This window comes from Ambystoma mexicanum, chromosome 3q, assembly GCF_040938575.1.
Source record: "Ambystoma mexicanum isolate Mex_15411 chromosome 3q, UKY_AmexF1_1, whole genome shotgun sequence".
Classification (NCBI taxonomy): Eukaryota; Metazoa; Chordata; class Amphibia; order Caudata; family Ambystomatidae; genus Ambystoma; species Ambystoma mexicanum.
The window spans coordinates 314,479,788-314,503,749 of NC_090926.1; the positions used below are offsets into that span (position 1 = coordinate 314,479,788).

Here is a 23,962-nt window from a genome sequence, read left to right on the forward strand (position 1 = left end):
CTTTTCATGTGTGTTACACAGCACCCTCAGTGCAGTGACATAGGGATGTCTTTTTAGACTTCCAAAAGTTTAAATACCTTCTCTGGGATGAACTATTGTTTCCCAGAGAATGTAAGGTTAAATTGACTTTACTAGTCTTTTTAAATTCTTAGATCAAGCACACACTATCTTCCTATAGAGTGCTGGAGGGGTTACCTAGTATCCCCTGTGTCTAGAAACTCATGCAGCAGTCAAATGCTACCCTTTCCTATCGAAATGGTAGGTGGCAGTGGTTTTACAACGAACTACCATGAATTTTCCCGACCGCGAACACCAGTAGCTAAAAATCGCGGGAGCCATGTTTTTCAAGATGGCGCCTTAAGCCCCTTTGTTTAAACAGTCCTGGTCTTCTTTTTTCACCATTTCTTTTTGGAAAGGTCCTGGTGTTTGTCTCTGCATGCCAAACTAGGTTTGGTCCCTTTGTTTCTATGCCTTTGGCGGGCTTCAGGACTGAAGACCGCTTCTGGCGTCTTAGTGTCCGGGGTGGGCAGGAAGTGAGGGAGGTGCCCAAAACTCCCTGTGCTTAGTCTCCTAGGAGACTCAAATGCACTATGGCATGATTGGCTGGCTGACTGTCCGGCAAGGACAGCCACCCTGCTGGGTGAGTGGCAGCTAGGCTGGAATGAAAGCGAGAAAACTGTTTAAAAGGTGAGTCTCTTGGACCGGAAAGCAGTCGACCACTGGAACGAAAGAACCGAAGACGAGCTGGAATAAAACGGCTGCTGCAAATCCTGGACCGTTGGTTTTCCAGGTGAAGCTCTGCTGCTGGTCCGAATTGCCTAATTCATCTCGACATAGAAGCCCCTTCAAGGACGACTTCCTCCTTTGAGTTGGTGGGACCAATCAACTCGTAAGCCACCTGGATACCATTCTCGGAGCTGGTTAGGATTAACCAGAGGGAAGGACACCAGCTTGTGTGCTTGACGACAGCTACTCGAACCGAAGATCTTCCATTTTGCCAGCTTGTTTGACCAGTCCCCGCGCAGTGCAGGAGTCTCCTGAGGTCCTCCCTCTTATTCCCACGACTGAGGCTCAGGAACAGTGAGATCTGCAGGAACTGCCAGGAACCAACATCTTCAGCTGAATCTTTTTCTTCATATTAAGGTACTGTGCCAACCCGATTGAGAGAACTTGCCTCTCGCAGTGAAAGTTTGTGGAACTTTCCCAGCTTGCAGGCCTAATCAGCTTGTGACCCAACATGATTCTTTTTCGTACAAACTACTTCTGAGAACTTTGGCAAAGACTTTACTGTTTACTACAAGAACTGCTTTCCTATCCAAGACACTAGCCCATTGACTTTGGCCTAGGCCTATTGAACTGAATCGAGTCCTCTAGTGAACTGATATGATTGGTTATTTATAACGTGCTTAATACCCAGCACTTTCTAAGCGCGGACCCGGATATCGAACTTGTGTTGCTCTGTGTCGTCTTGTTTCCAAGGCGAGCACGTTGCCCCTGAGCTATCCTCCCGAGCTGAAACTATTTGCACTGCCTAAAAATGTATTTGTGACCTATTCTATTCACTTTTGCCTTTAAGGTGACTGAAATGTCATTTTTCTCCTATTTCAGAGCAGTCTAATTTACTTAAACTGATTGGTTTGGTACTGAAGTGTGTTTGTGTATTAAGTTGCCTCCTTCTATTGAATGTTTTCTAAATGACTGTAATAAATTAATAAGTGTTTTACCAAGAAACTTGAGTGTCTACTTGAACCACTGTGATTTTAAGACCTCTGTGAACCTATTTTCTGCTGCTTGTGTAATCTGCTTAGATCACGTGCTATGCATAGGCCGACATCTAGTGGAAGCTGCAGAGTATTACAGTTTTCGAAAAGGGACGTCGACGGGGCATGCCAGTAATACTATCCCTAGTGTGATGTCTGCTGTACTCATGTTGCCTCACTCGTCGAGGCCCCTCAGATATTTTTTTTCGCCATCGTGAGCGGTCGCATATAAGCGGAGTGCATTTTTGGCTTACGTAATTGATTTATAAAGTGTTTAATATTAGTTTATCTTTCTGTCCTTTATCGACGCCGTACCTCGATGCGGCGAAGACTTAAAGAAAGGACAGGACTGACCGTCTAACGGAGATCTCGACAGAACCATCCAGCCTTGGAAGGCCCACCGGGCCTAGGCCTTACAGTATGGAGAGTGGGGGGTGGTCTTAACATGTATTTTCCCACCCCTTCCCTGGGTCACCCGGCTGCCTTCCCCCAATATGGAATGTACGCCATTTAAATTCTGCCCGTCCTGCAATAAAAAGTACACGTGGGTCGACAAGCACAGGGTGTGTAACCTTTGCTTGAATCGGGACCACGACAAGGCTCATTGTCGGGCCTGTAAACGGCTCCGACCCAAGACCCTCAAAAATAGGACGAAATGTTGGGCCCATCACGCCATGCAGGCCGGGCCGCCCTGGTGGTCGGAGCTTCCAGCGACTGCAGCGTCGCCGTCCTCTTGGATGGCGAGGGTGACGGGGAACCTCCGCGTTCCCCAATGCAAACCCCCATCCCTAGCAGACGGGCCGGCGGTCCTGTTGTGGGGATGACACCCGGCGGCAAAAGCACCACACTCCCCCACACCAAGCACATACCCCGCGGCAATGTGAGTGTCATGCCGAGAGCTGACTTCAAAGGGCAATCTTCGGATTCAGGGTCCTTTGGGCTCCCCAGGCGGCTGCCTCATGACAAGCCTGCTAAGTCAAAAGACGCCAGACATAAAACTCCCTCTCCCGGCCTTACGACGTCCAAGGACGCCGTGCAAGCCGTTCCCAAAGTCGAAACTCGACCCACACCCGGGGAAAAGCCCAGGGAGTCGGGACTGTCCTGTCCAGTGAAGAAACATGTCCCCAAGGCCCCTACTACGGTCTCTAGCTCTAAAAAGTCAGCTTCTAAGAGCACAGATGATAGGGAGAAACATAAATCCAGGGATTCCTCTCATAAAGACAGGAAAACAGACAAGCGAGATAAAGGGTACAAACCTAGGGAAGAGCCGGAACCTGATAGGATTCCTACACAGGACATCGGAGGTGGAGTCGGAGGAGGAGTCGGAATAATAATAGATAGAGTTATGAAACGTATGACCGTTCTTGCAAATGTTTTCAAAGAACACCCCCAGGCTCTTCAAAGCCTAGCAAACGCGCCTCCCACTACCCAGGCGTCAAGCTCTAAGGCTACACCTGTGCCCTCTCAGTCCCGTTTGTCTACACACCCGGCAGGAAAGAGATCTCAGCCACCAGTGAAACTGTATGAAGAACCAGTCCACAAGGCACCATGCTTCTCCACTGGCCGTTACTACCTAGATGTAGGAGCTGACGAGTACCCAGACGAAAATACCTATTATGATTACGTTGTTGTTGACGACGTCAGTGAAGAGGACGATCAAGGTGTCAGAGTTGGTAGTCTTTGCCATGGACTATCCAGTCCCGCAAGACCCTCCCTTACCCGATTCCCCGGTGGACAACCAGCCCTTGTTTAACGACATACTTCGAATGGATTGTGTCCTCCCACGTATTCTTCATCTTTGCTGCTTCGGAAATGTTTTCTCTCTCCACCAGAGGGCGCTCCACTCGAGGCTGCAGTGTTGGTGTCCCTCGGCGGCATCCGTCGAGCGCCGATGTCATCCGATGTATAAATGCCTAAGCGCGCCCGTTGGCCTCAGTTCCGTTTTTCCGTTAGATTTGCTTCGGATCGAGAAAACGGTGCTTCAGTTTGTACGTTAATCTCGTCTTCATCTAATCCTTCCACACCGAAGACTGGATTCAAGAAATGCCAGAAATGTGGGAGAAAGATGTCGCTAACTGATCCCCAGCGGCATTGCCTCTGGTGCCTCGTTCCGACCACCGTATAGATGAGTGCGGTTCATGTCAGTCGATGACCCGTAAAGCCTTTAAAAGACAGAAGAGGTAAACTGGCGGCGGGGGAGGAATCCTCTAAGTTTTCTTCGAGAGTGAGAAAAGACTCAGCTCAGTCTTCAGCAAAACGTCATAAAAAATCTAGTTTGAGTAGGTGGTCCAGGAAGTCCTCTTATTCCTCTAAAAAGGCAAAGAAAAGACTACACTGGTCTTCCTCTCCCTCAACGTCATCTGAGGAAGTCATAACATGTCTGTCGAGACTTGACTCCCCAAGAAAGTGAGAAGCTTTCAGAGCATCTATGTTAAAAAAAAAAAATGGAGAATGTGGCCCAGACCCCCTCAAAAAAGTGTAACGAAGACCATGCCCCTGCTCACAAAAAAAGTGACCGGAGAAGATCTAAGACGAGAAAATCTGACAAAAAATCGTCGAGGATGTCGTCCAGGGAATCTTCCCAAACACCTCATAGAAAAAGCATACAGGTGCATAAATCGGAGGTAGAACTCATGAAAATGGCATCAGACTCTCCTACGTCATCAAAGTCCTCGTCTAAAACGTCCTCAAAGGCGGTCGAGCACAAGGTGTCGATGACCCAACCCAAAAAGGTTACGTTGAGTGCACAGTCAACGGTGTCGATAGTCTCGACAACTCATTCGACGGGGTTGACGATTCCTTCGAAGGTGTCGAAAATTACCTGGATAATATCGAAAGTAATGACTACAACATCGGCGCTTTTGTCGACAGCTTTGTTCACTCCAGTGACAAAATCGACACCAATGTTAGTCTGTCACCTGAAAAGGTGTTTCATCCAGAAAGTAGACATGATTTATCTAGAACCATGTCCTCCATATATGAAGGAGATTCATCAGCAGAAGAAGAGGTTTCACCTGCTGGTGTTAAATTTGGTACAAAACAAGTTCCTGAGGAGTTAATTGACCCTCAATCTAAAATGTAAGACTTAGGAGTCCTTGCAGTCAGCAAGTGGTCTGGATACATCTCCAGAATATGAATTTGAAAAGCTTGACCCAGCTGAACATGCTGATGCGGGTTATAGAAAATTGATGAACATGGTAACTGAATTCATGGGATGGAGTAGAAATTCACCTGTCTTATCAGGATGATGACATGACTGACATCTTTTCAGGAGGACCTCAGCAAGACCCCATACTTCCTTTTCATGTAGCCTTACAAAGGAAGGTTAACACTGCATGGGATAACCCTGAATCTATTCCGGCAGTAAATAAGAAGTATGTGCCAAACTATAGACCCTGTACCTCAGATCCCGAATACTTAAACACCCATCTCCTGGAAGTCTGGTTGTTCAAGCAGCTACCTCTACTAGAAATGCTGCATAAACTACAATTCCCCCAGATAGGGATGATAGAAAGATTGATGCATGGTCCAGAAAGATTTTTACGTCGGGGAGCATGGCTTTAAAATCCACAAATGTAACTTGCACCCTTGCAAGATTTACATATACCCTGTGGGACTGCATGTCAGCGGCAGCTAAACACATCCTGGAATGTGAGGAATGTGAAGGGTTCCTATCCATAGTAAGGGATGGAAAGGAGGCTTTGGGGGATTGCCTTCAATCAGGTCTGGACACAGCTGACCGTATCAGTCGGTCTATGGCGTCTAGTACGGTGCTATGCAGATTTGACTAAAAGTCAGGTTTTGCACCGGATGTGCAATCCAGGCTTCTTAATATGCCATTTAACGGCTCAAGGTTGTTTGGCAGCAAGGCGGATGAAAGTTTGGAGAAGCTGCAGACCTCCAAAGCGGCTGCAAAATCACTTGGTGCCGCTGTACGACAACCTCAACAACGCCCCTACACAGGCTCATCTTCCTGGAGGGGTCGTCCCTTTCGAATGTATTCCTCATTTGGGAAAGGAAAGGGGACAGGCCAGTCAGAGAGGGTAAATTAAATTTCCTCGGGGGAGAGAGATCTGCCCCAGCAGCAGCAACTGTTCCTTCAGCCGCTGCCGCAGCAACTGTTCCTTCAGCCGCTGCCGCAAAACCACTGAGGTTTTGACCCACAAGACCCCAGTGGGGGGCAGGATCTCACAGCAGGTGGAAGAATGGCGGGGCATTACTTCAGATGCTGGGCACTGGAAACAGTATCCCAAGGTTACTGCCTTCCTTTTCAAAAGAAACCTCAGAATCACCCGCCGGGATACAACTCTGTCAAACATCCAGACCCACTCCTGTTGCAGGAAGTCGTAACTCTGCTACAGAAAGGTGCAATAGAACATGTAACCGTAGCGGAAAGGAACAAGGGTTGGTATTGTCCATATTGCCTCATACCAAAGAAGGATGGAGGACTTAGACCCATCTTGGACTTGAGAAGCTTGAACAAGTTCCTCAGGAAGGACCAGTTCAAGATGGTCACACTTTCTCAGATCCTTCAGGCTCTCCAACTCCAAGAGGTTGGTATCATTGGACCTTCAGGATGCTCACTTTCATGTGTCAATCCATCTCAAGCATAGAAGGTACCGAGGTTCGCGATTGGCAATTCTCACTGAGTTTCGAGTTCTGCTATTCGGGTTGACCTCCACCTGAGAGTTTTCACCAAGTTGATGGCGGTGGTGGCAGCGAGTCACAGGAGAGGGGGATTTGCGTCTTCCCCTACCTGGACGATTGGATGATCAGGGCACGTTCTCCAGAACAAGCCCAGGAACATCTGTCCAGAACTTGTCACTTCCTTCACAAACTAGGGTTTTCTCTGAATTTAAAAAAGTCAAACATGATACCATCTCAGAAACTCATCGGAGCAGTCCTGGATACTTGTTCGGGCAAAGCCTCGCCTCCCGAAGAGAGCTCACCACATTCTGCAGGTGGTAATAAAATTCCAGAATGCCCAGTATCTACCAGCCTTCGATTTTTCTCAGGTTGCTCGGTCTTCCAGCCAGACTAGCACAGGATCTGCAACCTCATATGTTCTTGCAGGGAACATAACCTCAAGGGAGAATCTTTTTGGCAACCATGGCCGGAGATAACAGTAGTGACGGATGTCTCACTCACAGGGTGGGGAGCTCACACCAGCGAGTTGACAATCAGTGGTCGTTGGTCTCCATCGGAGTCCAAACTACACAGCAACCTATTGGAGCTGAGGGCAATCAGACTAGCGCTGAAGGCCTTTTTGCCCTCTGTACGGGGAAAGAATGTCCTAATAATGACGGATAACACGGTGGCCATGTACTACCTCAACGAGAGGAGTAGGGTCACTACCACTGTGCAGAGAAGCAATGCAGCTCTGGTTCTGGGTTATTCAAGAAGGGATCTCTGTCGGCAGTCCATCTAGCCGTAGAGCAAAACACAGCGGCGGACGCTCTGAGCAGGTAGTGCACAGTTCCCGCGAGTGGGAAATGGCTCAGGAAGTCCTTCAAGAGATCTCCGCCCTTTGGGGAACCCCGCAAGTCGATCTGTTCGTGACCAGTGTCAACAGGAAATGCGAACTGTACTGCGCAAGGGAATTTTCTCTGAGAGGAGCTCTAGGGGACGCGTTCGTAGTGGACTCCTTTACGTGTTCCCTCCTGTCCCTGTGATCCCTCAGGTAATCAGGAGTTTGAGAAAGTTCAGGAAAACCATGATCCTAATTGCCCCGCCTTGGGCCATGGGACATGTCCATCTGCCCTCCAATACGTCTTCCAAAAAGAGAGGATCTTCTCTCGCAAGAGGAAGGTCACGTTCACCATCCAGAGGTCAACGCACTCAACCTTCACGCATGGCTTCTGAGAGGTTGAGATACTAGGATTGGGACCTTCCAGATGACGTCATGGAGATCTTGCTTTCGGCCAGAAGGCCAGCAACTAAATTTCAAGGGGATTGGTTCCTCCAACGTATTCCAAATCTATGACGGGTAATCACCACAGCTGTGCTGCTTGGGAAAATTTTCTGCGTCAATACGCTGTCCTCGAGGGCCTCCGTCGAGCCGGCATCACCGGATGTTATATAAGTAGGATGCACAACGCCCGTAGCCTCAGTTCCGTTTTTCTGCGAATGTGTTCGCTTCGGAGATCTCGGCACGCCTCGGTTCTTCTGTTTCGATCGGTTCTTCGAATTTTGGTGTTTTGTGAAGGTATGTCTTCGTCGTCTTCTACCCCGCGGTCGGGATTCAAGAAGTGTCGGGACTGCGGTTCCAAGATGCCACTTAACGGACCCGCAAACGTCTGCCTCTGGTGCCTCGGCAAGGACCACGCCACCAATGACTGTGACGATTGCCAGTCTTTGACGTCCATGGCCTTGCGGGAGCAGAACAAGCTGTCGGTCGGTAAGGTTTCCAAACCCCGAACGTCTAAATCCGCTGGGCTTTCCACCGACGATTCGAGGGGCGACTCTCTGAGATGTCGGCGTAAGTCCAGGGGGTCTCGTTCCCGAAGTGGGTCCCGCCATTCCTCTGCCTCTTCGAGGCACTCGCGGAAGCGCCGTCACCGATGGCCTTCCTCGTCCGAGGTCTCTGCCAGACGGCGGGTTGCTTGTCCCAACAAGCATTCTTCTCCTGCGGAATGGGATACATTTCTTAAGGAAATGATGGTGATTTTTGAATCGCAGGGCTCCGTTCCGTCCACGCCTTTGAAAGAAGCCGGCAGGGAACGCGCCAGGGCCACCGCTCGCACGCCTTCGGGCTCGGGCGGTCCGCGTGATCACCGGGAACCTTCGAGGTCCCGGTCGGACAAGGTGGATCGCTCTAGCCATGCACGCCCCAGGTCCCGGTCCCCGACGCCCTCGAGACCGTCGGAGCCTGTGAGGTCTTCTAAGAAGACATCTGCGCCATGTCCGTCGAGGGACTCTCTCGAGGCTTCACCTCTGAGGAAGTCATTGGCGCCGAGACCGTTGAAGGACACGCTTGGGGCACCGCCCTCGAGGCCTGTGTGGAAGCCATCAGCGCCATGCTCGACGCCGATTCTGTCGACGCCTTTTGTGGAGGCTTTACCAGAGGTACCCCGTGTTTCGGTGGAAGCTCCGAGGAAGGCCCTGAAGAAGTCAGTCCGGCCTGTATTTGAGCCTTTTTCGGTGCCCTCACCCAGGGATTTATTCCAGCCTCTGGATTACATCTCTGAGGTGGATGAAGGGTCTGATGACGGTCTGGATCCTGATGAGGTTTCTGACGAACTCTTGTCTGGTCATAGCCAGTTGGAAGACCTGCGTCAGTCTTTGCACGATGCCAGTGGTCTGGACACCTCTCCGGAGGTTGAGTTCGGTAGGCCTGAGCCTGGCACGCACGCTGAGTCTTAGTACCGGCGCCTCATGTCGAGGGCGACGGAGTACTTGGGGTGGTCTGCGCCACCAGTGGATTTTCTGCAGGATGACCTGACGGATATCCTTGACCAGGTCTACCCACTGACCCGGTGCTGCCATTTCATTTGGCTTTACAGAGAAGGGTGGCGGCGGCTTGGACTGCTCCGGGGAGTCTTCTGGCAGTGAGCAAGTTGTTGCCGAAAGCATAGGTGGTGCAGGCGGCTACGGCCCCAGCAAAGCAAGCATCGTACCCTACTTTCCCTCCAGATAGGGACGACAAACGTTTTGATGGCTGGGCGAAGAAAGTGTTTTCTTCAATGGGTATGGCTTTACAAGCAGCCAAATCTGTGTGCCTTAGCACGTTTCACTCACACTCTGTGGAATTGTGTGTCTTTGGCGGCTGGACATATTCCCGAAGGGGAGGAAGGGGATGGTTTTCTTGCCCTCGTTCAGGATGGCAAGGATGCCATGCATCAATCAGTTCAGTTGGGTCTGGACATGGCAGACTGTCAGCCGGTCCATGGCGGCGAGCACCATGATGCGCAGATTTGCGTGGTTGCGGAAGTCGGGGTTTGCTCCTGACGTACAAGCCCGGCTTCTCAACATGCCCTTTGATGGTGTACATCTTTTTGGCAGAAAGGCTGACGAGAGCCTTGAGAAGTTGCAGACCTCCAAAGCTGCAGCAAAGTCGTTGAGCGCTGCAGTTCGCCAACCTCCGCCTTTTCGTCCTAGGGGACAGCATTGGAGGGGAGGTTCCTTTCGATACTGCTCTTCCTTTGGTAGGTCGAGGGGAGCTGCAAGTCAAAGGGGCAACCGTAGGTGTACCAGAGGTGGAAAACAAGGTACTCGAGGTGCCAAGGCCGCTCGGGCAGTTGCCTCTTTGCCCTCAGGCACTGCCGCTTCAGCTCAGTCATGAGGCCATGTCCCATGGTTCGCCGGTTGAGGGGGAAGGCTGGCGCAGCATCTTGTAGAATGGCGTGCCATTACTTCGGATGTGTGGGTTCTGGGGATCATAGCCCATGGCTACTGTCTTCCTTTCCGGCAGAGGCCTCACGACAATCCACCAGGGAGTCTGTCTTTGAAGAGTCTGGATCCGCTCCTTGCGCAGGAAAACAAGTCCCTGCTGGAGAAGGGCGCCATAGAACTTGTGCCTGTAGCGGAGAAGAACAAGGGATGGTATTCCCCATATTTTTTGATCCTGAAGAAAGACTGGGGATTGAGACCCATCAAGGACTTGCGTAGTTTGAACAAGCTCCTCATGAAGGACAAGTTCAAGATGGTTATTCTCTCTAGTCCCTTTAACTTCTCGAACTCAAGGACGCTTACTTTCATGTGCCGATTCATCCCAAGCACAAGAAGTACCTGAGGTTCGCGGTTGGTGACTCGCATTTTCAGTTTCAGGTCCTGCCGTTCGGATTGACCTCTGCCCCGAGAGTCTTCACCAAGCTCATGGTGGTGGTGGCAGCGTATCTCAGGAAAGGGGAGGATTCACGTCTACCCCTACCTGGACGATTAGTTGATCCGGGCGCGCTCTCCCGAGCAAGTGCTGGATCATCTGTCACTCACCTGCCACTCCCTTCACAAGCTGGGCTTCTCCCTCAACTTAAAGAAGTCCCATTTGACACCCACCCAGCCGCTCCAGTACATCGGAGCAGTGCTCGACACACCCCTGGGGCTGTGTTTACCTCCCCAGGTGAGGGCTTCTCACATTCTGCAGATGGTGAACAAGTTTCAACTTGCCCAGAGTCTCCCGGCGTTCAAGTTCTTGAGGATGCTCGGCTTCATGGCATCCTGCATTCTCCTGGTGCCAGAGGCCAGGCTGCGGATGAGGTCTCTGCATTGGGCTCTCAAGATGCTGTTTATTTATTTGTTAATGCGCGCCAAACCTGTGGGTAGCCGGGCGCAACAGTTTACATGAAGACTTAAGCTTGTTACAATATTTGGCATGAGTATATACAACACATTGGTAAAAGGAGCAAGCATGTGTGAGACTATATACAGGCATAAGCATATAAAAACACAGCAGCAAAAAAGAACAGGAACTATATACAAGAATATATACAAACATATACCTGGAAGCAGGGCATGCCTAGGCTGTCCGGGCAATGGGTACAGTTGTGGCTAGGTAGGAAGCTAGGTGTAAGTTATGTGTCATTGGCACGCAGCCAATTAATTATCTTGTGCCTGAATTTTGGGTACGGTTGTTCCGTTCTGAGGTCGAGTGGTAGTTTGTTCCAGCATTGAGCAGCTTTGACGGGAAAGCTAGTCCCTCCCGCGGATGAGCGTTTTAAACCTTGGCATTTCTAGTTTGGAGGTGTTAGCAGATCTCGTGGGTCGCATGGTGATTTTCCTGTTGATTTTTTCCATAAGATACGGGGGAGGGGGCTAGGTTGTTTAGACATTTAGATGTGAGGGATGCTGTTTTAAGTAGGATTCTATCCGTTATTTTTAACCAGTTAACCTCTTTCCTGAAGTTAGTGATGTGCTCTCTGAAGGGGATATTTAGTGCTGCTCTTAGGGCATTGTTCTGTAGTCTTTGAAGTTTATAGGTGATATATTTATTGGTTCCAGAGTACAGGGCATTACAGTAATCTAACCTAGACATGATAAGGGTGTTAGCTAGTGTGATGCAGCTGGCGCTGGAGAGGTATGGTCTAGCTGCACGGATGAGTTTGCAGGTATAGGTAGTGGAAGGGACAAGGGAGTTGACCTGCTTCTTGAGAGTAAGGGAGGAGTCCAGATAGAATCCAAGGGTTTTAACCACAGACATCACTTTGATAGGGTTGTTATCAATGCTGAAGGATGTGTAGTTTGGGCATAGTTTTTGGATGTTGGTTTCAGAGCCTAAGATTAGCAGTTCTGTTTTATCGTCATTCAGGCAGAGGCCGTGTGCGGCCATCCATGCCTGAATGAGCGTGTATATCTTGGGGGAGACACAGGATCCTTGTGGGACACTGCATGTTATTTTGATGGGGTCAGCTGAGCTGGTAGTGGAGAAGACTCGCATAGTGTGATTTGCTAAGAAGGATTGGACCCAGGCTATAGCATCTCCGGTGAAGTTGGCAGCAGATTCGAGGTGGTTGCATAAGACTGCATGGTCCAAGTCAAACGCAGCCGACAAGTCCAGTAGGAGGAGCAGGGCTGTTTTCCCGTTGTCCTGAAGTTCCTCAATTTGTGTCTTGAGATCTATTAGAGCTGTTTCAGTGTCATGGAGTGGGCAGACGCCAGATTGCCATGAGCCAAGCAAGTGGTTAGCCTCCAGGTAATCCTGGATTTGTATGTAGGCAGCTCTGTCTAGAATTTTTAGTAGAAAAGGCACAGTGGTGATTGATCTGTAGTTGGTGGGGATAGTGGGGTCCAGAGTTTGTTTTTTCAATAATGGGAGGACCCATGATTCTTTGAGGTTGGTGGGTACCATGTTGGATTTAAAGGAGGAGTTTGAGCTTGGAGATGAAGGGAGCTAGATCCCTAGCTGCATCCTAGGTCACAGTCGCAGTGGTGGTCACGGTCCTCCGGCAGGATGTCGGATCCCGTTCAGGTGCCGCCCTCGGTCGCCCATGATCTTCTGTGGTGGGCCGTCGAAGGCAATCAGATGAAGGGGGGCTCCACTTTGGCTACCCTGGCCAGAGGTGACGATCGTGACGGACGCATCCCTCACAGGATGGGGAGCTGATGCCAACAAGTTGACAGTCAGCAGTAGTTTGTCTCCGTCGGAGTCCAGACTCCATATCAATCTGTTGGAGGTGTGGGCCATCAGGCGAGCCCTGAAGGCTTTTCTGCCGTCTGTGCGGGGGAGAAATGTCCTGATTCTGACGGACAATACAGTGGCCATGCACTACCTCAACAAAAAGGGGTGGGGGCAGGGTCTCTCCCTCTGTGCAGAGAGGCGATGCAGCTCGTTCTGGGCCATCCAGCAGGAAATTTCGATCTCGGCAGTTCATCTGGCCCGGAGACGAAAAACGAGGCGGCAAACGCTCTGAGCAGGCAGAGCACGGTCTCTCACGATTGGGAGCTGGCTCAGGAGATTCTCTTGGAGATCTTCGCCCTTTGGGGGACCCCACAAGTGGATCTCTTCGCTATCAGTGTCAACCGGAAGTGCGAAAGATTCTGCTCGCAGGAATTTCCTCCAAGAGGAGCCTTAGGGGACGCGTTTGTAGTGGAGTGGTCCTTCCCACTGCTGTACGCGTTTCCTCCAGTCCCCGTCATTCTGCAAGTGCTGCGGAGGTTACAGAGGTTCGGTTCCGAATGATCCTCATTGCTCCGGCATGGGCCAGGAGAACGTGGTACCCGGACCTTCTCGACATGTCCATCTGCCCTCGACGCCGTCTTCCCTACCGCGACGATCTGCTCTCACGGGAGGTGGGTCAGGTTCTCCATCCAGAGGTCAAGTCTCTCAACCTTCATGCTTGGCTTCTGAAAGGTTGAGGTATAAGGATTGGGACCTCCCTGAAGACGTGATGGAGGTGTTGCTTTCGCCGAGAAGGCCCGCAACAAAGTCCCTGTGCCATTGGAGAAAGTTCTGCGACTGGTGCAGGGTTAAGAATGTGGATCCTTTTTCATGTGCCATTCCTGTGGTTCTGTCTTTTTTGCTTTCGTTAGCCCACAAGGGCCTGCAAGTGGGTACCATTAAAGGTTACCTGGCGGCGCTGTCCATACTTAAGCGCTCGTCTGAGGAGTGTTCTTAATTTAAGATTCCTTTTGATTTCTCAGTTTCTGAAAGGGCTCACTAATGTGTTCCCACCGTCGCCTTTCCAGGTGCCCGGTTGGGATTTGAACATGGTTCTTAAATTCCTAATGGGAGTTCCGTTTCAGCCTTTACATTCTTGTCCTTTGAGACTGTTGACCTTGAAAACTGAGTTTTTAGTTGCAGTTACCTCCGCTTGCAGAGTGAGTGAGTGAGTTGCTGGCACTATCCGCTAAGCCACCCTTCACGGTTTTCCATAAGGACAGGGTTGTCCTTAGGTTTCGTCCTTCTAGGTAAGAAAGTTACGTGTTCCTCTGTATCAGTGTCGTTGGAACAAGTTCAGTAACTGGTTCAGAGACAAGAATGTGGACCCGTTTCAGTGTAATATTCCCTCAATATTATCTTTTTTTTTTACACTTGGCTAATCTAGGGCTCCAGGTTGGCACGATAAAAGGTTATTTAGCAGCGCTATCCATTTTTAAGTGCTCTTCAGAGAAAGAATCTTTCTTTAAGATACCTTTTGATAACTCAATTCTTAAAAGGTCTAATGTTTCCTCCAATACCTTTTCAAGTTCCTGTGTGGGACTTAAACTTAGTACTAAATTTCCTCACATGCATTCCATTTGAGCCTTTACATTCTTGTCCGTTAAGGCTCCTTACTTTAAAAACAATACTTCGTGTGGCAATTACATCAGCCCGCAGGGTAATTGAGTTGCAGGCACTTTCTAGCAGGCCTCCTCACACCATCTTTTATTAAGATAGTGGTCCTTAGGGTAAAACCCTCTTTCTTGCCAAAAATTGTCTCAGATTTTCACCTGTCACAAAAGATAACGCTGCCTATTTTCTGCCCTCTTCCTTACGCAGGTAAGGAAGAGGAACGGCTACATAGATAAGATCCTAGAAGAGCTCTTAGCTTCTATATTTCAAGATTGCCAAAACTATGTCAGTGTGTATACAGTTTCAGCACTCACTCCTCTACAATCTGTTTACAGAAAGGGGCAGCTGGCTGTCCAATCAGGACAGCCAGACCCCCAGTCGGAGCTGGTTCCATTCAGGCACTTTGGCAGACAAAGAGCAGGGGGGGGGGATGGACAACTCCTCCCCCATTACCTGGCTGCCTAGGGACACTTGAGCCTGGGGGGACACCCAAGGGTTCCCAACAAAGGCAAAACACACTCCCCCTCCCAGAATGGTAGAGGAAGGGCTAACATAGAACAACCATGCTAGAAATGACGAAAAAAGAAAGAAGCCCCCAAAGTTGGTCCCGATGGTGCATAACCGGGACTGTGAATACAGTCTTGAGTAAAAAAAAAAAAAAAAATAGCACCATTGTCTGTAGAACACGTCCACTACCACCAGCCATAACTAGGTTTTATGTGATAAAAAAAAAGTCACAGGAGCATAGAGAAGAGGGATACTAGGTATCCCTTTGGCACTCCACATAAGGTGGTGTGTGCCAATATCTGAGAATATAAGGTTTTAGGAAAGATACTCCTTAAGAACTGTAGTTACACTAGGATAAAGAAAAGAATCACTAAGGGGGTCCCTTTGGGGTTCCAACAACACTGCCCATAAGGAGTGGCGTGCTGCAATAGTAAAATACAGATGTCTTAAAAGAGATATGGAGGAAAGTAGACTCCATAGTACATTTAAAACATGGAGAACAGAGTTCCAAAAGACAGAGCCCATATGAATGAATGCGTGGATAAAGGCTCCACTGTAAGGGGAGTTTTCCCTTTAGTAAGCAATCCCAGTGGTTTGTAAAGATCCAACTCTTGGTATCTGTATGTACTAACTCAGGACTTTGGTAGAGTGGCAGCGCCCTCAGGCTTATTTGAAGAGGGAGATGTGAGCTGTAGGTAAGTACAATGAGCCTAGTTAGACATGCACACCAAAGAAACTCTTACACTTATAATTTATATAAAATCATATATTATATATACCAGAATCACTTTAAATGCTTTAGACGTTTACACTGTAACACTTCATAATACTTGAGAATACACTTCAAAGGACACTTTCACTTTTTTGTTTGTTCGCAGTTACATTTGAAGCAACGTTATAAAGGGAAAAGGCAATTATCGGTTATTGTGCGTACCTGCCGGTTTTAACAGTTCTTAAGGTAATGCATCTACTTTGCAAACCGATATAGTAAAGACACTTATAAAGGGAGATAAATGGTTGGTTAGTCTAACATTAGCCGGATGCAAGGACCTAGAGAGTGCTTCTTCGCCCAATAAGTCTTTTAAGTCCCAAAAAGCAACCCTAGCTAAAGGCAGTTCAGAGAGGGCTCAAAGTCTTGACCAGCAGCAGAATACGAAGAGTTCCTGAGGATTTCTTCCAGTCTCTAGTGTTATAGAAGCAGCAAGTTCACTAACAAGAGACCTTTTCAAGGACTCTGTGAAGGGACAAAAGCAGCGACTTGATATGGAGGTAAGAGGGAGTTACCCTGGGCACCTCTATGTGCACTCCAACACTCTAGAGTGACTTCTTGGAATTGGGTAAGCAATACTGTTTCCCCACGGTACCTTAGGTTAGAAGAAACTGTTCATGCTGGATGCTCCGCTATGTTGCAGCTCTGGACCCGGCCAACAGATTCCTTGGTTTCATGACTGAAAGCAGGACAAAATACGGGATCTCTCAGCAGCAGTCTCGCGGGAGGACCTGTGGCACGACTTTCAGCAACTTCTTGGTTCACACTGCAGTTTGGGTGCCTTTTCTGCAGCCCCCAACAAAGGACACCAATCGCCTGGTCAATCTTCTTCGCTTCCTGCAGACCCCCGCTCTGAGGGGTCTGGGCAAGTTGGATCGGATCTCTGGAGGCTCCTTACAGGATCAGCACAGATTTGGACGGATTCAGCCTTTCCACAATGATGCACTCGAAATTGGCAACGGGTCTCCTGGTATTGGGGTTCCGCTGCCCTGGAAACTCATAGGACCTCAGGAGATGCTCAATTCAAAGTTAGTCTTGGAACTGGTTGTTCCCGCCAGCCTAAGCGAAGGAGTTATCCTCTTCAGAGCACCTCTATCGCACAGGACAGCAGCGGTCTCTTCAGTGTTGCTAAAGCTCTGCAGGCATCTCTAGTAATCTTCTTCGGTTACTTAAGCTTGCAGTGGTCGATTCGCCTTTCACTCCAGAAGCCTCAGCTTTTTATACTGTTCCAACACACACACACACACACACACACACGCACACTCTACAATCTCTCAGAATTTTACAGAATTGGGCGTTTGGCTGTCCAATCAGGATAGCCAGAACCCCTGTGTGAGCTGGTCCTATTTAGGCATTCTGGCAGACAAAGGACAGGTGGGGTGGAAGACTCCTCCCCCACTTCCTGCCTGCACAGACACTCTGGAACCTAGGCAGGGATAACTACTGGTTCCTCCCAAAGGTAAAACACTCACAGACCTCCCTCTCCCAGAATGGTAGAAGGGCTAACAAAGAACAACCATGCTAGTAATGGCGAAAAAATAAGGGAGGCCCCTATTGTGCACTACCAAGGCTATGGACATAGCCTGTGGTATAAACAATACACAATAGTTGGTGGAACACGTCCACTGCTACCAGCTATAACTAGGTGATTGCTCCTGTGACTTTTTAGTCACATAGAGAGATGGAGGATACTGAAAGTGGTGTGTGCCAATCTCTGATTATACAGTTTTGGGAGAGATACTAAGTATATCTCTCTATCCTTAAGAATTGTAGTTTACTTAAGGATATAGAAAGATAATCTTAAAGGAGGACCCTAGGGGTCCCCCGCAACCACTGCCCATAAGGAGCTGGGTACTGCAGTAGTAAAACGGATGCCTTTAAGAGCTATGGAGCAGGCGCTCCATAGTACAAGTAGATTTAAAAAGAATAGAGTTCCAAAAGACATAGCCCATGAGAATGAATGAGTGGAAAAAGGCTCCACTCATTCAGGATTAAAAGGTCCAGAAGTCCAACAAAAAGTGCTGGGGGTCTCACTAGGAGAGGCGATGAAGCACAAGAATAAATCTCCCCAACACTGGGCACCTTAGGGTGGCCCGATATCCTGTACAGGGCCATCTAAAAGAAATCCATGATCCTAAAAACAAGACAAAATGTTGAGAGAACATAGTCCCAAAATTTCCCAAAAATTAGAATTCTGACCTAACAGTGACATCTTATTGATAGTGGCGGAGATCCATTGAAAATTCATAGTCTCATAGAAGATTTGTGCTGGAACTTGATTCACCTTGATCCAACAGTCACTGCTCACTCAGTTGTAAAGGAGAGAGCACAAAACTAATAGTTATGGATTTTCTGTGAAGGTTTTCTATTTCTTAGTTCTACTTGCTTACTTTTGGAGAGTGTCACAGAATTGAGGTCCTTCGTTTACCATTCCCACTGATTCAAGCAGCTAACGTAAGTAACTTTTTCAGAATATAGTGTTAATCAGCTTACAGATAAATGGCGTACCAGTCACTTTTACTATCTAAACATAGGCAAATACTCGCAACAAAAAATAGGAAACAGCAGACTGATTGTAGGAGCCAGATCCCTGCTTCCATCCTAGTATTCAGCCCACAGAGAAGTTCAAAATATGGATTACAAAACATACCCCTTAGTTTAAATATATTTACTTACCTGAATGGCAATTGTTTACTTGCTAATAAATAATTTTACTTGCAGTTTAAAAAAAAAAGGTCGGTGTTGGTAATGAAGGCTAATACATTGCATAATATTGAAGATTTGATGTACCTTACAGATGCGCAAGAATAACCTTCACTACGTTTCCCCTAAATGAGCAAAGTATCTGCACAGATGTTTTTCCCCTGATGTGGGGACCATATTTTAACCTCTTCATTCTTTATTCTTTATTCTTAGTGTAATTCACGCACTGTTGCAACCGGACTTCAGAAGGACACCAAGACGGAGGACCCTGCTCTTCCCACTGTCTCTCTTGGTGCAGCCACAACAAATGGAAATGCAAAGTCTGCCACTCCCTGTTGAGCTAAATGAAGAAAATGTCTTCCCACCAATTGGACCAGCATTGGGTGGGCATTGTTCATTATGCCTCTTGATCCTACGACCTTGGAAATGTGGGCCCGACAAGTAGAGATCAGACACAAGTGGTTCATACCCTTTATATTGAAGCTGCAGGTTGCTCATATTAGCATATGTATACTTTGTTCAATACCCCTCTGAAACTGACATTGGGATTTGGGTTGTAGCTTTGCTAAATTCACAGAACCTTGAGACTGCTCTAAAGCATAAGCGTTGAAGTTGTTACATTTAACTTTAGGGCTTACTTTGCAGCCCAGAGTCAAAGCTGTTCAGGGCCTCTCACTGAGCCTCCCACTTCCTCTGTGCAATCTCCTCTAGTCATTGAGCCTGCCTTTTCAGCCTAGAAATGGCTTTTACTTTTTCATTTCAAAGTGGTGGTAAGGTGAACAAATAGCTGTAAATAGCTTAGTTGTGTACGTCACTGCTTATTAATTCTGGGATCTGTTGTAGCCAGATTCAAAGCTAGTGTGCGAGAAGGGAAAGGTAATTTCACATGAACGTTGCCAATTCCTCATTGGTCTTGCTATTAGGAAATGTTATATGCGCATACTTTCTAAAGACTGTAAATTGGCCAGTAAGTTCACTGTGATGCTCAAGAGTTCTGTTTGCTTGCTAGGAACCCGTGTGTCTCATGTCTGGATTTCAGGAGGCATTGGACCTAGGAATCGCTGATTCACGAATATTGTGAAATTGTGTGTTGAGAACTTTTTGAACCGGACCATAGAACTTGCAATCCCTTCATCGTAGCATATGGAACCTAAAGCTTTTTTGAAATCCATCACACTATTGTATTCCTTTTATTGCTTAGCATGTCTGTTAAACATTCCCTAAAATAAAAAAAGATATATAAGGCTAAAAGATGTACATTTGATAGCATTTCTTTTATAAATTGATGAATTGCCGATGATACTTCGACTCACATGCTGTGAATATAGTCTGACATCTAGTGGTAATCGCGTAGTATTATCTTTATTTATTTATTTTTTTTTTAAGATCGGAAAGGGTTGTTGACCTGGGCGTGCCCGTGACACTATCCCTACCGTGACATGTAGGGTTCCCATGATCACTCTCGCGTTGAGGTCCCCCCAGATTGCTTTTTTCCACCATACTGGTTAGTAGCTTTAAGGCATAGCTCGTTATTGCTATATTCATTGCTTGTTCGACGTATCCTTTCGATTATTTCGACGGCAGTTTCCTGTTTGGCCCAGGGACAGAACGGTATAAGGCTTAGCAGTTTATGTTTGTGTCTTTTTACTATTTCTCAGTATTCTGACCTTGGTTTAGGCCTTTACTCTTGTTCTCTGAGTAGGGAAGCTTCCCCAAGCCAAGATGGAGGAAGATAACCAACATGCTGATTGGCTGCAGTGATGACAAATACCCTTTAACCAACATTCTAAACTGCCTTTCATTAGTTTTAGCCAAGTGGCAGTTGATGTTTTCTGAGCTGCCTTTAATTTAGGCCCTAGAAAGACCAGCACAAGTTTTGGCTGTTTGTACTTCCTGGCAGAATGATAGAAGTGAGCCAGGAGAGCAGTGAAGGAGAAAGCAGCTTCAGCAACAGAAGGCAGCAGCTAATTTATTATTTGATCTTGCTATCTTATTTGAGACATTTACATGATTGAAAACAGCAGGAGTTTAATCTTACCAAGTCTGTGTACTCGTATGTGTTTAAGAGGTCAATGTTTAAATACAACTGTTTCCAGGCAGCGTGAGAGAGCAAATGTGACATTGACGAGCACAGCGACAGTGCCGTTTAGAGGGCGTCCTCTGTTACTGCAAGCTAACAGTAACATTTTTTCACTTTGTTTTCTAACTGACAACATTTATCTGGCTGCAAGGTTAGCGCAGTATTAGGAATGCAACCAGAACATATTTGTACATAGTTACTCAATAATTCTTGAAAACAAAGGCAGAGATTCAGGAATTGTAGAAGCAGAGTTATGCAGACACATATGCGAAAAAAGATTTAAACTACTCTTGAAAGTTGATGTAAGCAAGAATCCAACTTTTGGAAACCTTAGCTTCTAGGAGTATCTAGACAACTGTTAAACATTGTTAACAAGAGGTTATAACTGCAACATTCCTCTGGCTACATATAGTAGATGGAAATTAAGATAGCCTCCTTAGTCAAGGGCTGGAATTTGAACCGTTTGTTATTTTAACCACTTCCCTTTTTTTTTTTTTTTTTGGGTGGTGTTCCGAGCTCAGCCTTTTATAACTTGTTTGAGAGCGTAACATCTTGGAAGGACTGTGGGTTCAGCAGCTCCTGAGGACATAGTGTGTAAACAGACCTGACACCTGTTTCCCATCCTACTAATCTCCAGTTGAATTCTCGACGGCTGGCGATGGCCTTCACCATCAGGCTTTGGCCTTTACCGTAGCGATAGCGAGTACTCTTATTCTCGACCTTACTCTTCAGAGAATGCCTTTTCTTTCCCCTCTTGTTTCCCTTGTTTGGCTGCTTCTTTTCCACTTAATAATGGAGAGAATTTCGTTTAAATCTTGTCCTTCCTGTAATTGGAGGTTTCCTTGGAGGGACACTCCTAGTGAGTGTAAAAACTGCTTACCTCGTGACCGTGGCGCTGCAAGGCTGTTGACTCTTTAAGCCTAAGACACTTAAGAAAGGCGCATGAAGCGATGGGTGGCCTACGTCATGCAGGCAGAATCGCATTACCCCACTGGCGCGGTTGCATCAGACGAGGACCCCCTCCAGCAGCCACAGTTCCATTTCAGAGGCTGAAGACACTGTTGCGGAGCCAGCTGACCCTCCCACCCCCCACTGGGCATGCCGAACGCACTGCTACGAGGGGACCGCCCACTGGCGAGAGCGACACACATGCTTACACCACCAAGGCTAAACACGCAACCCCTCTGCGTCCCTCAAGGGTACCGTTGAAAAAGCCTACGTCACCTGCAGGCCCATCGACCGCTACAGTGGGGCCTGGAGAACCTTCCGTCTCTCGACCATCTGCCGGTGCGTGTGACTCATGGTACCAAGCCTTCCCATCCACATGGTGCATACCTTAAAGTTTTGGCGCCCGTTTCCGACACACCAATAGACACATCAAAGCGTGCTTCTTTAAGTAAAATTCACCCTAAATTGAGGGTAAAGCACACCCTTCCACACTGGGAGTCCCATGGTTCTGGTCCCCAGTGACCCCTCTTTTACCTCAAAGCTATAGCAGGCCTCCCCCATTTTCACAGTCCTTACTGGGGCCTAAAGGCCCTTTTCAGGGAGATTTAGCTTTCCCACTTCCAGAAACTGCAACTACCCGCTCCTGGACTATGAATGTTTGAGTGTATGGACAAAGTCGGAGTTCATTGGTCTTCCAGCAAAATATGATGAGATTTTTCATTAAAGGATTTATTCCTTTAAGGAAAGCCCTAGGCCCTGCAAGTCTCCTAGGCTTCAGTCCCCTGTGGTCCGCCCTACCTCTCCTGGACTTGTTACCTGATCCCTCTGAGGATATTTTTCAGGAGAATCAGGATCAGTCAAGATGAAGACATGTTCTATGTTCAGGGCCAAGGTGTGTGTCGCAGGATCCTGTCTCTCAAGACCCAGACACATGGTTTGATACAGATCCCCCTGCTCTTGAGACAGAGCCTGACAATATTTATTTGGGACGCCACTCCGGTCACTCAGCCCAGGGAGGCTTCCCCTTATTGACAAACGGCTGCTCTTCAATAACATTCTTAGGAAGGCAGCAGACAATTTCAAAATTGTTACTCTTGAATTGGTGCCGGACTCTGACTTTGTGGAGGACATCCTCAAAGAGACGGTTCTGGCCAACCAGGTAATTCCCCTTATCTCCATTAAGAATCATATTGCCCCTTCTTTACTTACGCATTCTCTTACTCGGACAGTGAACCTGCGTGTTAAGATGTTTCGACCCATGCCCTCTGATCCCCTCTATATTCGGGGACACTCTATTCCGGACTCCCTGGTGGTCACCAAGACCAGAAAGTGTGCAGGTGTTCCCTTGTCTTCATGTGAGGCTCCTCCCAATATTTACTGTAAAGAATCTGTACACCTTGCGCAAAAGAATCACTTCTTCTGTGGCTTATAGTACCTGCATTGCCAATAATGCCACCCTGCTTACCAGCTTCAGTGATGCCCAGTGGGTCTGGTACACGACTGACTTCAGAATGTTCCTGAACCAGCTAAGTCACAGCTGCTTGCGATTGTGCATGAGGGCCGTCTGGTCACGCAGAATATTTAAAAAACACGCTCAATATATCTGAGACGCCTGGCAGAGTGTTGGCAGAAGGGACTTTTTTTAAACGCCATGCTTGGTTAAAGAACTCAGGTTCTTGACCTGAGACGCAAGCCTCACTCATCAATAAGTCCATTGAATTGTCGGGTCTCTTTGGAATGGTGGTGAACTACGATCTTGAGATGGCAAAGAAAGAACATGAGGCACTAACATTTTTCAACCAGATTTCTTGCAGGCCGAATGTGCAGCACAGGGTTTTTAATACCCACCGCTCCTTTCAGGGGCAGTGCTTCTCTAGAACCGCCCAGGGATCCTGGTACTCTGGCCAAGGAGTATCCAACGCTCATCAGGCCCCTCAACAGTAGGGGTTTCGGTGTGGCAAAGGAAGGGGTAGAAATGCAGCCACCAGAGGCTCCCCTGCCAACAAATGACACTCCGGTTTGAGTTCCCTCCCATGCATCTCCAGTAGGAGGTTGGATAACATGCTTCACCCTACTGTTTCAACTGGGGTTCTCTATCAACATATAGAAATCAAATCTTGTCCCCAGCCAAGTAAAACAATTTCTCCAGCATGGGGTCTGGCATGGATTCACATGCTCATGAATATTCCACGTCAGGCTGAGAATCCTCGGTAAAAAGAAAGTTTCATTTTCACTTAATGTATTTCTCCTCTAAACCAATCACTGTCCTCTGGGTCATACTGTTCCCATCCAATGACAGTCCTCTCCCTAACCCCTTCCTCTGGCAGTCATCTTCAGATTTTTACTGCATGTTCATTGTTGGGAGTCCTCGAGTTTGCTCTGCAAGCTACTTCTGTTTTTTTGTGGAAAAGGGTTCTTTTTTTGTTCCGAAAGAGCATGTGTGCTCATCTCTCCATCTACAGACACTAGGGATCTCAAAGAGGAGGACA

General features: G+C 47.8%; 1 protein-coding gene across 2 annotated transcripts in view; it reads left to right on the forward strand.

Moving 5' to 3' along the window:
* Nucleotides 1–19,696, forward strand: part of KANSL2 (KAT8 regulatory NSL complex subunit 2) — a 492,186-nt gene extending 472,490 nt beyond the window's left edge. Inside the window, exon 10 of one of the 2 annotated variants that reach the window (XM_069653861.1) lies at nt 18,659–19,696. In XM_069653861.1, coding sequence (XP_069509962.1) covers nt 18,659–18,784 — 126 coding nt within the window. In that variant the 3' untranslated portion in view covers nt 18,785–19,696. The remainder of the gene's footprint in view (nt 1–18,658) is intronic. The other variant, XM_069653862.1, reaches the window with a different exon arrangement.
* Nucleotides 19,697–23,962: the final 4,266 nt, after the last annotated feature.